At 51.4% G+C, this 20,806-nt stretch overlaps 2 protein-coding genes across 2 annotated transcripts in view; one reads left to right on the top strand and one right to left on the bottom strand.

Annotated features, from left to right (window-relative positions):
* Positions 1 to 20,806, top strand: part of COL26A1 (collagen type XXVI alpha 1 chain) — a 201,445-nt gene that overhangs the window by 25,817 nt on the left and 154,822 nt on the right. The window lies entirely within an intron of this gene.
* The window catches only part of LOC133063238 (nascent polypeptide-associated complex subunit alpha, muscle-specific form-like), a 31,703-nt gene continuing 15,406 nt past the window's right edge, over positions 4,510 to 20,806 (bottom strand). The window contains exons 3-4 of the mRNA XM_061152360.1: positions 4,958 to 5,187; positions 4,510 to 4,876 (exon numbers count right to left, since the gene is read on the bottom strand). Of these exons, the coding sequence (XP_061008343.1) occupies positions 4,510 to 4,876; positions 4,958 to 5,187 (597 nt within the window). The remainder of the gene's footprint in view (positions 4,877 to 4,957; positions 5,188 to 20,806) is intronic.

The following is a 20,806-nucleotide window of genomic DNA, read 5'->3' as shown; positions in this document are numbered from 1 at the left end:
CAGCTGGTACCCTTTGGAATTGAACCCTATTACCTGGTGTCCTCTGGAGGTGAGGGAGGGGTTAGAATGTGATATCACACATTCCATGTGATACCACACATTCTAAGAATGGAGAATTCTTCTCCGTTCTTCTTGGCTCCCATGCCCTCTTTGGAAGGGGGCTGGGTACTGGAAAAGACTTTAGAGACAAGCCAGTCCACTCTTCATTTCCCAAATGAAGATGCTGGGGAGGACCAGAGAGGGAAGGGATTTACTCCAGGTCACCCAGCAAGTCAGCAGGGGCACCAGGAGTAGACTTGTGTGATATCACATTTCTTTTCTTGATTTTCAGCATCTTTGCATTTTTATCCCTTGCCCTCTAAGTGGAATCTCCTCTTGTTATCAGAGCATTTGTCCAGACTTCCAGCTGGTTTAAAAAGAGTTATTTATTTACTCATGGCTGTGCTGGATCTTCGTTGCTGCTCATGAGCTTTCATTAGTTGCTGCGGGTGCGGGCTCCTCTCTAGTTGCGGTGCACGGGCTTCTCATCGTGGGGGCTTCTCTTGTTGCGGAGCACGGGCTCTAGGGCGCATGGGCTTAGTTGCTCCGCGGCATGTGGGATCTTCCTGGACTAGGAATTGAATCTGTGTCCTCTGCATTAGCAAGCAGATTCTTAACCACTAGACCACCAGGGAAGTCCATGCTATTGAAGGAAAAAAAAAAAAGAAGGTTATTTTAACTCTTCCTAAAAAATAATGTAAGGACCCTGAGGGTGAGAAATATGTTACTTGCTTCTCTTAGAGCATTCACTGCACCCAGCAGAGTGCTGGGCATGCAGAAGTTTCTCAATATAGATTCACGGGGCCAGAGTGAACTTTTTGTCTTAGAGGTGAAACAGAGGACCAAATTCAACCAACTGTCTTAGTCCTGAAGTTTCTGGGATGTATTAATTCTTTCCCTAAAGCTTTTCCTCCTAAAAGAATCATGCAGTTACAGAAGAGTGTTATCCCTTTCTCTCCTTGGTCCCTCTAGCTTGGGTGCTGCCCATGGCACTGGAAAAATGAGTTTAAGATAAAAAGTGAACTCTTGTTCCTCTACTGCAATGCCTACAGCATAAAGCCAATTTATAGCAACGTGAAATTCCTCTGGTCTTTAAGGTCTCATTATGCAAGTGAAGGAGGGAGAGGAGGAAGACAGATGCTCACAAATTCCTGGCGGGGGGGGGGGGGGGGAGAGGAGGGGAGGGATGACCTCATCATTTATTGGGTGTTGGAAAACAGCCCAAGGAACACAGTTCAGATTCCTTTTGGGGGAGGCACTGAAAATCCCCTGATAACCCAAATTCTCCAAATCTTTTAGGCCTTGAGAAAGGGATGGAGGGCAAGATGAAGAAAGTGGTCCTTTGTCCAAGTGATGTTTCCCATTAGGGGGCTGTCCACTCGGAGATGGACTCTGTGCATCCTTATTCCTAGGTGCAAACTCCAGACTTGGGAAGTGTGGAAGTCCCATTTGAAAGGCTGAGGCATGGGGCTTTCCTGGTGGCCCAGTGTTAAGAATCCACCTTCCAATACAGGGGACACGGGTTTGATCCCTAGTTGGGGAACTAAGACCTCACAAGCGAGGGGCAACTAAGCCCGTGTGCCACAACTAGAGAAGCCCATGTGCCACATGTAAGACCTGATGCAGCTAAGGAAATAAATAAAATAAATCTGTATGCAGGTCAAGAAGCAACAGTTAGAACTGGACATGGAACAACAGACTGGTTCCAAATCGGGAAAGGAATACGTCAAGGCTGTATATTGTCACCCTGCTTTTTTAACTTAAATGCAGAGTACATCACGTGAAATGCTGGGCTGGATGAAGCACAAGCTAGAATCAAGATTGCTGGGAGAAATATCAGTAACCTCAGATATGCAAATGACACCACCCTTATGTCAGAAAGTGAAGAAGAACTAAAGAGCCTCTTGGTGAAAGTGAAAGAAGAGAGTGAAAAAGTTGGTTTAAAGCTCAACATTCAGAAAACTAAGATCATGGCACTGGGTCCCATCACTTCATGGCAAATAGATGGGGAAACAGTGGAAACAGTGAGAGAAGATTTAAAAACTTCTTTATTTTGGGAGGCTCCAAAATCACTGCAGATGGTGACTGCAGCCATGAAATTAAAAGACGTTTGCTTCTTGGAAGAAAAGCTATAACCAACCTAGACAGCATATTAAAAAGCAGAGACATTACTTTACCAACAAAGGTCCATCTAGTCAAAGCTATAGTTTTTCCAATGGTCATGTATGGATGTGAGAGTTGGACTATAAAGAAATCTGAGCACTGAAGAATTGATGCTTTTGAGCTATGGTGTTGGAGAAGACTCTTGAGAGTCCCTTGGGCTGCAAGGAGATCCAACCAGTCCATCCTAAAGGAAATCAGTCCTGAATATTCATTGGAAGGACTGATGCTGAAGCTGAAACTCCAATACTTTGGCCACCTGATTCGAAGAACCAACTCATTGGAAAAGACCCTGATGCTGGAAAAGATTGAAGGCGGGAGGAGAAGGGGACAACAGAGGATGAGATGGTTGGATGGCATCACCGATGCAATAGAAATGAGTTTGAGTAAGCTCCGGGAGTTGGTGATGGACAGGGAAGCCTGGTGTGCTGCAGTCCATGGGGTCGCCAAGAGCCGGACACGACTGAGTGACTGAACTGAAATAGTAAAAAAATAAATAAATAAAAAGCCCAGGGAGGATTTGAGGGAATTGAGTGGATAAGGATGGGCAGTTTGGGGAAAGGGTGATGGGGACTGGATATGAAATCTTGGGACTTGTACTCATGAGAGTGGTGGTGGTGGTTTAGTCGCTAAGTTGTGTCTGACTCTTGCCATCCCATGGGCTGTAGCCTGCCAAGCTCCTCTGTCCGTGGGATTCTCCAGGTGAGAATACTGGAGTGGGTTGCCATTTCCTGCTCCAGAGGATCTTCTCGACCCAGGAATAGAACCTGGGTCTCCTGCATTGCAGGCAGATTCTTTACCAACTGAGCTATGAGGGAAGCCCTCAAGAAGGTACATATGGGAACTGTATATATGGATACACACTTAGGTTTGTAACAGGAGGGTAAGAGCCTTGGAACCTGCGCTTTCCCTCCACATATTCAACAGCATCTTCCTGTTCTAAAAACAATCCCACAGTTCTTCTACAAAATGGGTTGCAGTCCACCAAGCATTCCCACACTTGATGGCTTCTCTCCGGTCCTACTTGCATTTTAGGAACTAGGAGCTTCCCATTGTTAGCAGGCACAGAGCTGTCCTCAGGGCCTCTGCCAGCCCCTAGGATGCTGTGGGGAGAACTGGAAAAAGATGTTAACCTGGGGAGTGGGGCACAGGCTGGATTTCAGCTCCCACTGGCCCTTTGTGCTGGGTACAAGCCTCGAGGGGATAACACGGTCCAGAAAACACCTACTTGGGGTCAGGCTGGCCTTGGGCTCAGTGTGTAGTCTGGGACCCAGTTCTCACACCCGTAAAAGGTGGGATTGTGTCACGTCTTCCCCCAGCTCCTTCCCAGATATGGTGCTTCACAAATCTGTGAGTCTAGGGACAACTTTGCACCCCATACGGAATGCCTCTTCCTTCGAAGCATCTTCTTGACTTAGCTGGCAGGTGACAGAGTCTGGAGGTAAAAATGGAAGATTATTCTGCAGACATCTGGGTGTGCAACGATTTGGTTCAAAGAGCCTTGGACAAGGATTGTGTATCTTTCTTGCTTAACTTTTTTGAGCATCAGTTTCTACCTCTGAAAAATGGGAATGGCACCACCTAATACAGACAGCCAAGCTGTAGGGATGAAGGCACGTTACCCAGGTGAGCATGCCCGGAACAGGGTGGGTGCTCCAGAAGGCTTGCGACCTGAAGAAGGTTTGGCTGGGAGGTTTCTAAAGAGCTTGTGTGCGGGGACCCAGGCACAAGGTCTGGCTTTCGGGGCGCGCGGCTCCCGGGACCCCCAGCTGAGCAGGAACCGCCCCCCTCTCCCGGCTCGGCCTCCACTGCTGCCTCCTCGGCCCCGGACCGCCGAGGGTTAATGAGAAAGCCCCACGCCCCCTTTGACGGCGCAGAGCCCACCTCGCCGAATTTGAAAAGGCGGCCCTGAGAGGCGTGGGCGCCCCCCAGGCACTTCCAGCTCGGACCCGGGCTCCGCTCACTCGTAGGCGCGTTCGCTCGGCTCCGGCGGGGGCCGCCGGTGCGCTGCCGACAGTCCTCCCGCCCAGGACTCCGGGTCCCCGCGGGCTGCCGCGCAAGATGAAGCTGGCTCTGCTCCTGCCCTGGGCGTGCTGCTGCCTCTGCGGGTCGGCGCTGGCCACCGGCTTCCTCTACCCCTTCCCGGCCGCGGCCCTGCAGCAGCACGGCTATCCTGACCCAGGCGCCGGCTCCCCCGGCAGCGGCTACGGGGGCCGCCGGTGAGTAGCCTGGGGGTGGGCGGTGGGCCCGGGGGGCTCGGGGAAGCCGGGGTCTGGAGGCGCGCGGGGGTGCGGGCTTAGGGGCTGCGGATCAGGGGGTTGGAGGGTTGGGGGCGCGGGCGGCCGGGGCTGGGGACGCCGGGGGGTCGAGAACTGGTGGCCTAGGGACTCGGGGCTGTCCGGGGCTGGGGGCGCGGAGGTGGAGTTTGGGGCTTGGAAGGGTGGGATTGGGGGCTGGGGGCGCAGGACGGTCGAGGACTGGGAGGCTGAGGACATGGGGTGATCGCGTGCTAGGGGCACAGACTGTGGGGGCTGAGGGCGTGGGGCCTCGGGACCGGAGGTGCGGGGCTGAGACTGGGGTGGTCTCTGGCCGCGCCCCCGACCCCCGCTCCTTCGTTTCCTTGCTCTCCGAACCTTCGCCCCTTTGGCTCCCGAATCCGAGCGGAGGCGGCTCAAACCTGCGGCAGGGGTGCGCGGAGGGGGGCGACCGTGGCTGGCTGGGGCTCGCTGGCCCAGTTCCTGCAAGTTCACCGGCTCACGTGGCTCCGCCGCGCTCACCTGCGCGGCCGCGGCTTTGTGTTGGGGAGCAGGTTCCCGCGACGCCAAGGCCTTGCATCCGGGACCCCCACTCGCACGCCGGCCGCCAGAGACACCGGAGGGGCGACTCCGTCCGGCCTTTGGGGCTGGGCCCGCGGAGCAGCCTGGGCTGCGGCTCCCCGGCCGTCCGGGGAACGAGGACCCGGCTCGGATCGCAAGAGTCGGCGGCGGGCTGGGAGAAGGGAGCTGGGTTCCCGAGCCCGCGGTGCCGGCACCCCCCCGCGACCACCTCCTCCGCCGGCAGGTGGCGCGCTGGCCACCCCAGGAAGGTTCGGGCAGCGTCTCCTCAATCCGTGATTGAATCCCCCCAGAAAACGCGTGAGCCCTCGAGTAGAAGTTGCCAAGTCTTTTCGTTTGCGCAGCTCGCTCGAATTTAGCCTTTCCCATTTACGACTCGCACAACTGTGTTACCCTTCTTGAACACATTCTGCGTTGGTGCCATCCGTCTCTTCTGATCCTAAAACCACGCCAGGGTTAGCTATTAGAATATCATATTGTCTTTTCTTTAACCGAGGAAACACGGGCTCTGAGAGAGGTCCCAAGGTTCAGTGGCAACTCAGGACTCACCTCCCGTCTTCTTTCTCCAAATCCTGTGCTTTCTAGGATACCACGGGGCTTATTGTTTACGGAGCTAGGCAAGAAGCGACAGGTCCTGGTTCTTTTGTCCTCCTTGGTGTTTACCAAGCCTGGCAGGGCTACTAGGGTGAATTCCAGCAGTGCCTTGAATACAAGAGGAGACCGGGATGTTTTGTGTCGGTACACTGCATGCCTAGTTCAATCGGTTCTCAGAAAAGCATATAAAAAGTACTTCTGGAAAATTTTGCATGCAATTTTATTTCCTTCATTTTGTTTGGAAGTGCTCCCCCAAGGCTTCTATCAGTATTTTTCTCCAAACACCCAGAGTAGTGTGGAATCTGCACACTTCCATAGGAGAATATTTTAAAAACTAAGTTTTTCAAGTTGAAAAATCATATGTTTAAGATCTCACTTATGAAAAATTCAATCTATGTGTAGGTGTATATATATATATATATATATATATATGTATACAACTGGTAATACTTAATAATACTGTGTGTGCTCAGGCATGTCCGACTCTTTGCAACTCCATGGACTGTAGCCTGCCAGGTTCCTCTGTCCATGGGATTTTTCAGGCCAGAATACTGGAGTGGGTTGCCATTTCCTCCTCCAGGGGATTTTCCCGACCCAGGGATTGAACCCACCTCTCCTGTGTCTCCTGTTTAAGCAAGTGGATCTTTTACCACTGTGTCACCTGGGGAACCCGTATAAAGTTGGTAGGAAACCATTTTTGGCAGTTTCCTGTATGGAGAGACCTGGCCTTGACCAGGTCCTAAGAGAGAGTGAAAGAGAACGCCCATTCCCTCCACCCCCCTCCGGGCTCTGTCTGCTTGTGTCTTGTTTGCATATTTTACACGGAGGTATACCCATGTCTTACTTTTGTAATTCAAAAGTGTTTTTGTGTGTACTGGGGGTGGGGAGGGAGGTGGAAAAGGCTCCTACAGCCTGGACTGTGTGTGCTGAGAGGGACCAGATGGGAAGTCCATGCAGGGAGCCCGTGAATGGGGGATGCGGGTTCTGGCATTTGGTAGATTGGATCTCGGGGACTTCCAGAGATAATTTGGAAAGGATGGTTTTGGCACAAATAAAAAGAGTCCCCAACAAATGTCATCTCGCAGAACTCCTTCCACCAGGATGGGAGCAGGGAGAAGGTGTATTACGTTCAGGGACGAACTGGATGAATGTGTGGAAAATGGGTTTCCAAATGGGATACTGGGAGGTGTTAAGGAGCCTTGGGGCAGGTTTAGGCAGATGCTTTGGAGCCTGACTGAGCCTTTCCACCCAAAGGCCTGCGTGGGCACTGCAGGCGTGAGATTCGGGTCTGGGCGAGTTGTGGGCTGGTGTCACACGGTCCCGAGTCTGATTCACTCCAGAAGCAGAAGGCTTGGGGACAGCGTTTGGCACCGGGCTCTTCACAGTGCTGGCCTCTGCTTGGCTCCATGCATGTGTTTATAGTGGCTTGGTTTCAGTTGATGGGCAGGATGACAGGGCTGTTTCTTGACAAGTGGTCTTCTCTTATTTCACCGTTATTGGTCCTGTGTTCTCTTTTCTCTGTGTGTCTATGTGCCTGTGCCTGCCCTCCTGGACTGGGCATCTAGGTGTGACACGTTCTGGGTGCATCTTGCTTTTTATACAGGGATGCTCTGCTCTGGTCACCTCCATCACAAGCCCAGCGTGGGCCCCTCTGATGAAGCTATTTTGGCTGAAAGAAGAGGACATCAATTCCTTAGAGACCCATTTCCAGTAAAATCTTGCAGCCCTGTGTTTGGGCCACTAATGACTTTTGTCAGCCACAGAGGGTTCAGATGCCAAGTAAAAGCTAAAGGGAAATATAACATTAATTGACCGGGAGGGTTGCATAAGGATGGAGCCCCCAGCTCCACACCCTAGTCCTTCCATTGTACCTGAATAAGGCTAACACACTGGTGAAGCTCTTTGAAGTGAAAGTGAAAGTCACTCAGTCGTGTCTGCCTCTTCATGACCCCGTGGGCTATACAGTTCAAGAATTCTCCAGGCCAGAATACTGGAGTGGGTGACTGTTCCCTTCTCCAGGGTGTCTTCCCAACTCGGGGATTGAACCCAGGTCTCCCCCATGGCAGGTGGTTTCTTCACCATGGGGCCACTGGCATGTGTATTTCATTCTTCTTCCTGCCTCCCTCCCCGATCCTCCCTTCCCTCCCTTTCACAGATGGTGATTAGATGTCTCATCTGTTGTCACCTCCTCATCTCTGTATCCAACTCTAAAGGGTCCAACACAGCAGTGAGTGATCAGAGCGTGAGGAGTGAAAACCAGAGAAAGGGCCCCTCCACCCCATTCTGGGTGCACAATTCTCAGCTGGGGAGGGAGAGGTTTTAATTTGAATAAGAGTTTTAATATTCATTCTTGGAGTGAGAATGTTCTGCTAAGAGAAACCAGAAGAGTTGTGAAGATCTGCCCAGATTTTAAGCAGAGGAAGGAATGAATACACCCACAGAGTGGGGTCATGGGGCAGGGGCAAGGGACAGAGTTGCTTTTGCTTCTGCCCTGAAGAATGGCTCGCGTTCTGTAAAACTGTTCCTTCTGTACAGGGTGTGAGGCTTGGGAGAGGACAAAGGGAGATCACATGCTGAATGTCTACCGGTTACACAGTAAGCTAATGGACGGTTAAATAAGTAGGTTTGATCTTCCAACCTTGATGAGTAATTACTCCATATACTCAAAGGTCCGGATCGTCAAAGCTATGGTTTTTCCAGTAGTCATGTACAGATGTGAGAGTTGGTCCATAAAGAAGGCTGAGCGCCAAAGAATTGATGCTTTTGAATTGTGGTGCTGGAAAAGACTCTTGAGAGTTCCTTGGACTACAAGGGATCAAACCAGTTAATCCTGAAGGAAATCAACCTGGAAAGCCAAGTCCAAAGAGGAATTCTCAGATACTTTAGAATTTGCTGCTCTGGAAAATGGTGGTAGGAGGAAGGCTTCTCATGGACCAACTGTCTTCACTGCCTTTTTTTCTTAAACTTTTTGGGAGGGAGGCCTGGTGTGTGGCAGTCCATGGGGTCAGAAAGAGTCGGACAGGACCGAGAGACAGAACAACCTCTCCTTTGTTGTTTGGTCACTAAGTCATACCCAACTGTTTTCGAGGTCATGGACTGTAGCATGCCAGGCTCCTCTGTCTGCCACTGTCTCCTGGAGTTTGCTTAAATTCATGTCCATTGAGCTAGTGATGCTTTCTAACTGTCTCGTGCTCTGCCACCCCGTTCTCCTTTTGGTTCAATCTTTCCCAGCATCAGGGTCTTTTCTAATGAGTGGGCTCTTCACATCAGGCACCCAAAGTATTGGAGCTTCAACTACAGCAACAGTCCTTCCAATGAATAGTCAGGGTTAATTTCCTTTAGGATTGACCGGTTTGATTTCATTGCTGTCCAAGGGATTCTCAAGAGTCTTCTCCAGCACCACAACTTGAAAACATCAATTCTTTGGCATTCAGCCTTTTTTATGGACCACCTCACTCACATCCGTACATGACTACTGGAAAAACCAAAGCTTTGACTAGATGGGCTTTTGTAAGCAAAGTGATGTCTCTGCTTTTTGATATGCTGTCTAGGTTTGTCATAGCTTTTCTTCCAAGGAGCAACCATCTTCTAATTTCATGGCTGCAGTCACCATCCACAGTGATTTTGAAGCCCAAGAAAATAAAATCTGTCACTGCTTCCACTTTCCCCCCCTTCTGTTTGTCATGAAGTAATGGGACCAAATGCCATGATCTTAGTTTTTTTAATGTTGAGTTTCAAATTAGCTTTTTCACTCTCCTCTTTCACAGTCATCAAGAGACTCTTTAGCTCCTCTTCACTTTCTTCCATTAGAGTGGGATCATTTGCCTATATGTGAGGTTGTTGATATTTCTTCTGGCAATCTCGAGTCCAGCTTGTGATTCATCCAGCCCAGCATTTGGCATGATGTACATCACTGACTCGATGGGCATGAGTTTGAGTAAACTCCGGGAGTTTGTGATGGACAGGGAGGCCTGGCGTGCTGCGATTCACGGGGTCGCAGAGTTGGACACAACTGAGCAACTGAACTGAACTGAACTGAACTGAACTCGGCATTTAAGTTAAATAAGCAGGCTGACAATATACTCCTTTTGCAGTTTTCAACCAGTCAGTTGTTCCATGTCTAGTTCTAACAGGAGGCAGTGACCAAAATTATCCTCTTCTTTAAAAGAAGGCTTTTCCCCTTCTGCCATTAACTTGGTGAAGAAGGCCAGTTGTCCTCTAGGATCCCAAGTTCTAGACTTGGCTGGCTACTCCTGAGTGGTGTAAATAATTTGATCCACTATCCCCTGAATCTCATCTATATTAGAGATTAGGTGTGAATGCTTGATTAGATTTAGGATCTTTTATTTGGGAGAATGGGGGAGGGCAAGAATGCTTCATAGTTGGTCCGGTGGATCTTGTTAGATCATGTGTTATGGATTGAATGTTTATGTTCCCTCCACCCCCCAATTCATATGTTGAAGCCCTAAATTTCAATGTGATGGTATTTAGAGGTGGGGCCTTTGGAAGATAATTATGAAGATGAAGATTTAGATGAGGTCATGAGAGTCGAGTCCCCATGATGGGAATAGTGTCCTTATAAGAAGAGGAAGAGAGACTAGAGTACCCTCTCTCACTTTCCCTTCCCATGTGTAGACACTGAAGTCGGCTGTCCACAAGCCAAAAAGATAGTCCTTATCAGGAACTGAATCGGGCACCTTGATCTTGGACTTCCCAGCCTCCAGATCTGAGAAATAAACGTCTAGAGTCTAAGCCACTCAGCCTATGGTATTTTGATAAGGCAGCCCGAGTTGACTAGTACTGGTGGACATGACTTTTTTTTCTCCTGGAGAATTGGGTTTTAAACCTCCACCAGAATACCACTCTCTACAGGTCCCCACTTCTTCCTCTCTCTTTTCTTCTCAATTCATTTTGAAGAAACTAGGCCTTGATAACCTTCTCCTTGTTTAAGGTTTTGTTGATTATAGGGTTTCCCCACTGTCTCAGTGGTAAAAAAAATCCGCCTGCAATGCAGGAGACTTGTGGGAGACGAGGGTTCGATCCCTGCATCAGGAAGGTCCCCCAGTGAAGAAAATGGTAACCCACTCCAGTATTCTTGCCTGGAAATCCCCATGGACAGAAGAGCCTGGTGGGCTACAGTCCATGGGGTGACAAAGAGTAGGACATGACTGAGCAACTAAGTCTTATCCAGAGGTGGTGTACTAGTTATACTGATCTGCACTTAGCTTCGTTGTTTCACGATGGACTGTGGAGGTTGCTCTAGATCAGGGCATAGGTAGCTTTCTGCATTCATTTTGTTTTTCACAATTAAAAAATTTGTGGTTAAAATTTTTTTTAGCTACATAAACCATAAAGTTTACCATCTTAACCATCTTGAAGTATAGCGTTCAGTGGTATTAAATACGTTGAGTGTTGTCTACCTGTCACCACCATCCATCTCCAGAATGTTCATCTCGCCTGCATTCATTTTTGTAGCCCTATAGTTCTTGGTGGTGCCCACGACTGTAGTTTTTTTCAGCGAGTCCCCTGCTAATAGACATTGTGTTATTCTAACATTTTGTGTCACATGTAATGCCACAGTAAGTAGCCTTGTGAGTCATTCATTTCATATTTTTAAATTTTTTTAGAACACTTTATTTTATTTTTGGCTGTGCTGGGTCTTCATTGCCGCACAGGCTTTTCTCTAGCTGCGGCGAGCAGAGGCGACTCTTGAGTTGTGGAGCGAGGACTTCTCATTGCAGTGGCTCCTCTAGATGCGGCACAAGCTCTAGGGTGTTTGGACTCAGTCGTTGTGGCTCCCAAGCCCTAAGGCACAGGCTTAGTAGCTCCTCGGCATGTGGGATCTTCGCGGACCAGGGATCGAACCCGTGTCTCCTGCGTGGGCAGGGGATAAGCCGCTCCACTAGGGAAGCCCTCATTTCATATTTCTGCCAATGCCTCTTTAAGATACATTTTAAAAAGTGGGCTTTCGGAGTGAGAAGGTAAATACATGCATAATTCTGCCAGATAGGACCATAGAAGTTATACTGTTTTGTATTCCCATCAGCAGGTTTTTCTTGGGGTGTATTTGAAGATGACACTTCAGTCATGCTGGGTCAAAATGCCCTTGGGGAGGGGATGAAAACGGCCTTCCCTGGCCAATACCACCTGTCAGCTCTACCCACCCCTCACATTTGTGAGGGCACAGATGGAAGGCTGAACATTGTATGTCTAAATGTTTAAAAGATATAATGGGCCTCCCTGGTGGCTCAGATGGTAAAGAATCTGCCTGCAATGCAAGAGACCTGGGTTCGATCCCTGGGTCAGGAAGATCCCCTGGAGAAGGGCACGGCAACCCACTCCAGTATTCTTGCCTGGAGAATCCCATGGAAGGAGGAGCCTAGCAGGCTACAGTCCATGGGGTTGCAAAGAGTTGGACACTGAGGGTCTAACACTGTAAACTGTTAAAATAAATTCTGTCATTGACCTTGACAAACACACCCTCTTAATGACCTGGGGGTGGGGGTTGGGGCTCACATTTAGAAATCTTGCCTCCGTGAATTTTGTGTGGGGACTTGACGGTGCAGGAAAAACCACCCTTGTCTTCCCTCCTCGTGCCCCAGATACCTCACCCTGGTCTGGCCTCACCACACACCCTGGACACTCCCGTCCATCCAGCCCACCACCCGCTCCTCACCCAACCACTGCCACCTGGCCATATCTCCTGCCTGAGTGTGTCTGGGGAGGGAGTTCTGGACTCCTGGGTACCCACACTTGCTCTCAGGGGGGCTGTGAGCTCTGGGGGTCATATCCCCTCAGCCCCATGGTCTCCTTGCCCTGTGGGGTGGGATGTGGCCAGAGGGGGCCAGCTTGGGGCTGCAATAGCTCACTGCCTAGGATGGGGCTCCTCTTGCCCAGGTTTAAGGCAGATCTGGGGGGATGTGGAGTGAGTCTTGGGGATGGAGCAAGGATGCGTGTACCCCAAATCCTCAAAAGTTGGATGGCCTTTCCCCAGATGACCATGGCCACAAAAGGTTGCGGTGACTGAGCTAAGCTGTCTGTGTCCAGATATTCCCGTCCCATGCCCTCTCTGCCTGGTCCCCTGTTAGACTGTGAGGGCCACAGGGGACGTCACCTGCCTGCTGCGGGCCTGGGCCAGGGTCAGGAATAGGGTCGGACCCTGCCAGTTGTGTAGAGTGAACCAGATCGCATCCACCAAGGACCCGCTGAGGCTGTGAATTCAGAGCGGATGTGGGTCCTGCCAGGGGTCACTGTGCAGGCGAGTGGCATGGGACACGCAGTAGCTGGGGATGAAAATATCCCTTCCAGAGATGACAGGGAGCTTCTGGGAAGGAGGGTCCAAGGTGGCTCACAGGGATTTCGTTCTGGCTCTTTTAGAAACACATCTGTATTCTGGCCTGACCTTCAGAGCCTTTACCGATTTTCACACTGTTCTGAGAAGTGACAGGATGGAGTTCAAAACTTGTGACTGCTTTTGGTTTTAGAAACTCTGTGGCCAGTCAAGGTTTTGGAAAGGGTCTGATCCCTGATATGCTGACAGTGCTGGACCTGGGCTATTTCTTCCTTCTTCCCCCGGGCCTCCCACCTGCCTCCCTCCCGGTGGCTTCTCAGGCAGGGCCCTTGGACCAGTGCAGGGGCCCAGGTGCAGTGCCCAGCAGGGTCCACACTTGGAGTTCAGTGCTTTATGCTTACTGTCGCCCACTTCTCAATACTCATAGCCTTGAATGAGTGCTTTGTAAGGGAAGTCTGATGGGACCGTGAGGCACCAGGGACTTGATCCTTAGCGTTGACCATGACCCACCTCTCAACGCCTCCTACCACCTCCCTGGTGTTTGTTCTCCGCAGCCCACTTCCCACCCGCTGGCACCGCAGGTCCTCCTGGCCGCCCCCTCTTCACTCCTGCGCAGTGACCACTGCCTCCGTCTGCCTCTGGCTGGAGCCTGGATGTGGGCTCCGAGAGGGCTGGGATCGGGCGCGTGCACCCTGAGACCCCCTGGAGTGGGGCATGGCAGCTGTGTTGCCCGCCCTGGGCTGGCAAGAACATAGTGTGCTCAGCGGGTGACTCAGCAGGGCAGAGCCTCTGGCTACCCTGATCCTGGCATGTCCTGGGGAGAGATGGTAATACCCTGGAAGGGTGCCCATCCGCCATATGATGATGGGCCCTTGGTAGGGGGAGATGCCTGGCTTGACTTCCCTGCCCGTGACCTGGGCAATGCTAGCCAGCTGGCTAGCGGGAAGGATGGCGTGCGTGTGCATTTATACCCCGTGGAGTTGCAGGGAGGGGTCTGCCCTTGCTAACCACGAAGATCTCTGTGCATGAGGGAACACATGTGAAACACTAAACAAGTGACAGGTCGAGAAAGAGAGAGACAGAACTGCAGAAGAGAGGAAAACACTTTGTATTCTACTATCTTTACTGGTCCAGCTTTTTGAATGAGGGGTCCCATAACTTCAGTTTGCACTGCACTGCATCCCACCAGACCAGATGATTTAGCTGGTCTTCAATAGAGCATCCCACCAGACTAGATGATTTAGCTGGTCTTCAATAGAGCATCCCCTACACAGCAGGGCACCGACTGGCTCATCAGGATGAACTGGGGAGATTGAAGCATTGGATAACCAGACCCATGCAGACTCTAAAGCCTGGAGAGCTGTATCTAATGGTCTCCTGTGTCTAATGGCCTCCCCAAGTGTTTTATTTTTCTTTTCTTTGATGCAGCCAGGTTTGAGGAGCACTGCATGGAGAACAGTTTTGTTTTTTAGATTCTTTTATCATGACCCATGGTAGGAAACACCTTTTATATGGTGCTTGAGTCTGTGCGTGTACACTTACACGTGCACACACACACACCCACCCTTGAAATAAGTTTCACAAAATCGTGCTTACTGTTACCATATGTGATCCTTTCTTTTTTATCGTAGTCTATCTAGTTCATGAAAAACTGCTTGCCAAGACTCAGAAAATTGATCCCACAGCCCCTCTGACTTAGGGCCTGCAGTGGGAGACCTCTTGCTCTGGGGAAATGCAGGGATCTTTTGGCTTCCCACCCACCTCATCCCAGTTCCTGTGCCTTGTCCTCTAGGCTCATCTCTGGCTCTGAAATCTCTTTCTTGTTTCTGCTGAGCTGAGGTGCTTGTCCTGTCCACTCCCCACCTCATAGCTTGGCTCCACCCTCTTCTGGGGTGGTCACAAAACCCCCTCCTTCAGGAAGTCTTCCAGGATTGCTTTGTTCCCCTCTCTTTGGGTGGTTTCCTTTGCCTCCTGTATCTGTGGTTGCCTGCGGGCTTTGTACCAAGAACTCACTTCCTGTTCTCCTTTCCTGAAGATAGAATCATTTCTCCTACCTGTTTCCTCCGGAGCATGGCTCTGACTGGTCCACCAGGGACCAGAATGCGTGAGCCAGCCTGTGCCCTGAGCCAGGGCTGTCTACACACACCCATGTGAGTTTATCCAAGCTGGGAGTTTAACCACTCAACCTTCTCAGCCCATGATTGGGGTCAGTCAGCAGGCTGGAGCTGGGGGCTGAGCCTTGGGGGCAGGGGCTCTCTGCCCTGAGCCTTGATTGGGAGAGGCTTTCTGCTGATTCCACAGGAGTGGATGGTCCTTTCCACCTGCTCATGGGCCTCGTCCCTGCCACTGGATCCGTGGTGCCTGGAGCCTTGCCTTAAAGAAGTTACTAGCAAGTACCTACTGCATGCTTAGTGCTGGGGTAGTGAGATGACTGCTGATTCAGACTTAGCCTTTGCCCTTGAGGAGTTCAGAGGCTGGTTGGGGAAGCCCCCAGAGCAAGTCATGGAATTTGCTGTGACACAGATGTGTGCAAAGTGGGTCAGGTAGGCAAGGGGCATATGAGCAAGTACCCGTTTAAGGAAGCTAGGTGTGTGGGTGTTTGGGCATCTTTATGTCTAAGTTTTCTCCTCTATAAAATGGGGGTGATCAGATCTACTTTGTAAGGTTGTTGTAGGCTTAGATGAGTGAAAGTTAAAAGTGCTTTGAGAAATATGTCATAAACATTCTGTTCATGCTTGTGATGTGTATAGTGCGCTAACCTTGCAAAGAGTGCCAAGAAGGGGGGCGGTTCACAAACCTAGGAGGCCACAGACTCCTTTGGCTGGGATGGTGTTCCAGGCTCTGCTTGTGTGTGTGCTCAGTCACGTCTGACTGTCTGCCACCCCGTGGACTGTGGCCCACCAGGTTTCTCTGTCCGTGGGATTTCCCAGGCAAGAATACCTGAGTGGGTTAACAAGCCCTCCTCCAGGGGATCTTCCCCAACCAGGGATCGAACCCTTGTCTCCTACAATGCAGTCAGATTCTTTATGCAGTCATCAGGGAAGCCCGTTCCAGACTCCACACCTTGGGAGACGCTGGCCTGGTGGACCAAGGCTACATGAGCGACTGGGAAGGGCGTTTCGGGTGACAGAACAGCTGCCTGAGGGCTGGGAGTGTGAGGCAGTTGGGGCCTTCGGAGTCTGAGGGCGAAGCCTCTTTTCTGCCACCCTAAGGAGCCTGGCGGAGAAGGCAATGGCACCCCACTCCAGTACTCTTGCCTGGAAAATCCCATGGATGGAGGAACCTGGTAGGCTGCAGTCCATGGGGTCGCTAAGAGTCGGACACGACTGAGCGACTTCCCTTTCACTTTTCACTTTCATGCATTGGAGAAGGAAATGGCAACCCACTCCAGTGTTCTTGCCTGGAGAAGCCCAGGGACAGGGGAGCCTGGTGGGCTGCCGTCTATGGGGTCACACAGAGTCGGACACGACTGAAGTGACTTAGCAGCAGCAGCAGCAGCAGCAAGGAGCCTGGGCTTTGTGTCAAGACTTGGTCATGGTGAGTCCCATGCCAGCTTCACTGGTGTGGAGGAGACAGGCAGAAGAAGGAGAATCAGAGGAGAGGAGCAGCTAACGGGCAGTGTCAGGAACCCTGAAACAGGGCTGGGGCGGTAGGGATGGAGTAGAGACAGGAGTGCTCCGAGTCTGTGCGGTTGGCAGCATTGAGCCCCTTGGTGGACGGAGGATCAGCGGGAGCAGATTGTAGCCTTGAGCTCCTGGCCTTTCCCAGAGCCCGAGGGAGGCCGGTAGCTGGCTCTTTAGCTCCCTGGAACCTGGCAAAAGCTCCACGGTGTTTTCTCAGCTTTGAAAAGCAACACGGCATGGTGTTCACGTACCTTGTGTTTTTGTCAAATACTTGTATTTGACAGGCTTGCACACATCAGGTGTTCCACGGTTGCTTTTCGAGCAAGTGAATGAACAAGTGTCTTGATCTCCATCCTCCGGGAAGCTGAGGGGGTGGCCTCTGCCCCCGTGCAGGTCTGTCATTCTAAGAGGTCCTGGTGTGAGGTCCTTGTCTGCGCTTTGCCCCCACCAGACCAGTGCTAGAAGCCGTGTTTAGGGGAGCCACAGAGGTCACCCTGCTTTAGGGGGTCCTGCTTCTTCCTTTGAAGTAGGAAAGTGAAAAAGTGAAAGAGTTAGTCACTCAGTCATGTCCAGCTCTTTGCGACCTCAGGGACAGTAGCCCACCGGGATCCTCTATCCATGGGATTCTCCAGGCAAGAATAGTGGAGTGGGTTGCCAGTCTCTTCTCCAGGGGATCTTCCTGACCCAGAGATCCAACCTGGGTCTCCTGCATTGTAGGCAGATTCTTTACCATCTGAGCCAACTTTGAAGTAGGAGTGGGTGGAAATCACACAGAGTGGCCTGAATGTGAATATCTGGTGAGGCCTTCCCTTCAGACCCCCGGGTTTTCTGCATCTCCTTGCCCTTCATCTCGCTGTCCGCTCTCCCCCCTGCCCCCACCCACCCACCCCCCACCCTGCCAGCCTCTCTGTTATTTTAAAATCCATTCCCAGAGAAACAATTCCTATGGCAGTAAGAACACGACTCCAGGCTTCTCTTGGCTTGAACTGGTCCGACACTTCATTGCCGCTTCGAGTGTGCGAGCTGGACACAGACCAACTCTGCCTGGGGCGGGGGAATCGAGTAACAATAACTAACTGTTAGAGGATTTTCGGGAATCCTGCAGCGGATCCTGGGGTAGGAGACACACAGCACACTGTTCTCCTCTCTGAAGAATCAGGGGGTCCCCAGCCTCCTTGCCTGGTCCTTCCTTGCCCTGCCTCCCAGAAACATCCCAGGGTCGAGATGGTTCTGGTGGCCTGGACGAGACCACCTTGAGAGGAGCTGGATCCAGTCCAGGTTAATTCTGTAACACTCGGGTGAGAGGCAGGGGGCCCCCACCTCCGGGGCCTCCGTCTGCCCCACCCCTAGCCACCCCCAGAGTGATGGGTGGGAAGGTCAGAGCTGGCCACGCTGACTGCTGACCTCTGCCAGCTCCCCTGCCGCCCGTAGTGATGTTGCCAAGCTTGTTCTGTCAGGTGTTAATGGAAGTTATGAGAAGCAGCCTGGGAAGTGCTCGTGAACCAAGCTTGAGAGTTTCCTTCAGAATGAGGGAGGGAGTGAAGAGCAGGCTCTGAAGCCAGGCAGCCTGGTTTTGAATTCCGGCTCTGGGTGGCCCTGACTGAATCACCTGACCTCTCTGTGCCTCAGTCTCCTTATCTGTAAAATGGGCACAATCGCAGTGTTTCCTTCCTTGGGTCGTTCTGGGGCTTCAACGAGTTTATATTCACAAAGGGCTTGGAACAATATCTAGTAAATGCTCTGTGCAGCCCCATGAAGTGATAAAGGCTTTCCCAGAGGGAGCAGTGGACTGCTGGGCCTTGCAGAGCTTGGGAAGAAGTAGGGGTTTGCAGACATCTGTGGCCACCAGATCCTTTTTTGGGGAGCATGTTTTTTGGGTGGGGTCCCAGATGCTATGCTCTGGGGAAGGCTGGCCTAGTGGGTCAAGGTTAAATGCCTCAGTGGTTGTGGCAGCTTCCACCTTTTGCAGAGGACCTCTTTTGGGGGGTCATTTGCAACCTCACCCTGCAGTCGCCCCCACTGATGCTGTAGGGGAGCCAGAGAAATACAGAAGGGAGAAGCCAGTTGGTTTTTCTGAATCCCTTAGACCCCGCTCAGGTTTTCACGACCAAGAGTGAAGGATGGGGACCCATCTCCTCACTCCCAGCAGAACCTCAGCCACTGGTGGGGAGTGAGCACTGAGGGTTGCCCTTGGAATATGACTGGGGAGCAGGTTTGAGGTTCTGGGGTCCTGAGATGCCCACGGTGAGTCAGAGGCAGAAGAGTTCTGAGGAGCTTCGTGTCCCGGGACTGTGACAGCTGAGGGGGCCTCATGTGGCCCCAGGATGCGGGAGATGGGACCAGGGGATCCACAGTCAAGCCGGCCCTTCCCTTCATTGACTCAGTGCCTCACGTATAACGTGAAAGTAACAGGATCGGGCTGAGATCAAATGAGGAACGTGTTTGTGAAATATGCAGACTAATTATTACTCAGTGTGGCCTGCTTACTGGCCGAGGGCCCCAGCTCTGCAGCTCTGTCTGGCCCAAGTCCACCCTCTGAATAAGACCAGGGGAATCAACACTTGCAGGAGGATGGATGTTTACTGTGTGTGTGTGTGTGTGTGTGTGTGTGTGTGTGTGCGCGCGCGCTTGCATCCGCGTGGTGTTTGCGGCCTTGCGTGGCTGCGGTTTGCAGTGGAAACATCTTTTGTCTTTGAAAGTATCTGGTCCCCTCCCCTTTCCTCCTCTGGAAGGTATGGGACTCTGTGGCATTTACCGGGAAGCCCCCTAGTTCCTAACACTTGGGAGGCCCAGCTGAAGGGCTGCTCTGCTTTGGAGCCCTTGTGAAGGCTCAGGTTTTCCTCTTCCCCAGAAGGTAGCTTCTGGAATCCGGCCCTACTGCAGGCTGCAGGCTGCCTGCTGACCCTGCCTCTCCTGCTGGCCCCCGGAGGCGCCAGGGCCTTTGGGGAGAAGGGTGGCAGTTTCCTTCCGATTTGGCTCCAGCTGTCTGCAACCCCACCAGTTGCCTCTGGCGTCTGACATTTTTGTCATTCCTGCAAGGGCTTATCTGGGGAGTCAGCATGTACCTCTTCCTGCCCCTCTGTGATGGACTTGGCTATGTGGCTGATTCTCCCTTCTGAGAGGTCTCAACCTGCCCAGATGCTCTCTGTCTGGGGGGGGTCATGAGTTCCTGGGTCTCTTCGGGCTTTGCCAGGCTCCTTCTCTCTTTTGTCCCTTGGGTGATGATAACAATTAGCTCAGATCCTGAAAGTCTTCATGTAAGAAGTCTGAACATGTGCCTTCCTGGAGAGGCAGCTGAACAAGTGGGAGAGACCCCTGTATCAGGGGCTTGGAGGGAGCACAGTCTGACCCTGCCTAGCCTGCTTCTTGTCTCTCTGGGTGCTCCGCTCACCTCTGGCTACCCTTTAATCTCAAGCTGCTTCCTGCCCCTCAGCCTTTGCACTGCCTTGAACAGTCTTTGCTTTCTCTTAGCCTAGTTAGTTCCTGCTCAAAGCTTAGAGATCAACTTAAACATCACACCTTCAGGGAACCTTTTGCTGCCACCCCTTTAAGGTAAAGGTCAGGACCTTTTGTTAAATGCCCTCAGAGCTTACTCTCATGCTTAGAATCTCATGATAACTGTAAGTTAATCCTACAATTAATTGATTGATAATTAGTTAATAGCTGTCCAAGACTATAAGTCCTCTGAGGACAGGGGTCCCTGCTGTATCTCTAGGTTCTGGCAGAGTGCCCGGATTACAGACAGCATCCAGGAAAGGACTAACCAACCACTTTGCAAGCTGTACTAGTTTCTTACGGCTGGTGTAACAAATGACCATGAACTTTGTGACTTAAAACAGCACAAATGTCTTATCTTAGAGTTCTCAAGGTTAGATGTCTGAAGTGGGTCTGTCTCACTGGGATGAGAGGTATTCGCAGGATTGGTCCTTCTGGAAAAGAATCCATTTCCTTACTTTTTCCAGTTTCTGATCTCAGGTGGCCTCAGCCTGCAGCACCTTGGAGCAGGGCTCAGGTTCCTAGCCAAAGACTGAGGCTGGGTTGAGGTGCTCAGAATGCCAAATCTTAACCACTAGACCAGTGGTCAGTGACAAGGGCCCTGGCTCTTGGACTTTTCAGAAAAGAATTCCACAAAGACAGAAAGTAGTGAAACAAGTAAAGTGTTTATTAAAAGGGAAAAAAGGTACAGCATGTGTGCATGGACGCATGGGTGGATTCAGAGAGAGAGTTGCTGAGTTGTGCCCTCATGGCAGTTTGAATTACTTTTA

The sequence above is a fragment of the Dama dama genome, chromosome 10, assembly GCF_033118175.1.
Source record: "Dama dama isolate Ldn47 chromosome 10, ASM3311817v1, whole genome shotgun sequence".
Classification (NCBI taxonomy): domain Eukaryota; kingdom Metazoa; phylum Chordata; class Mammalia; order Artiodactyla; family Cervidae; genus Dama; species Dama dama.
Note: the sequence above shows the minus strand (reverse complement) of the source record. Positions and strands in the feature narration are given on the sequence as shown.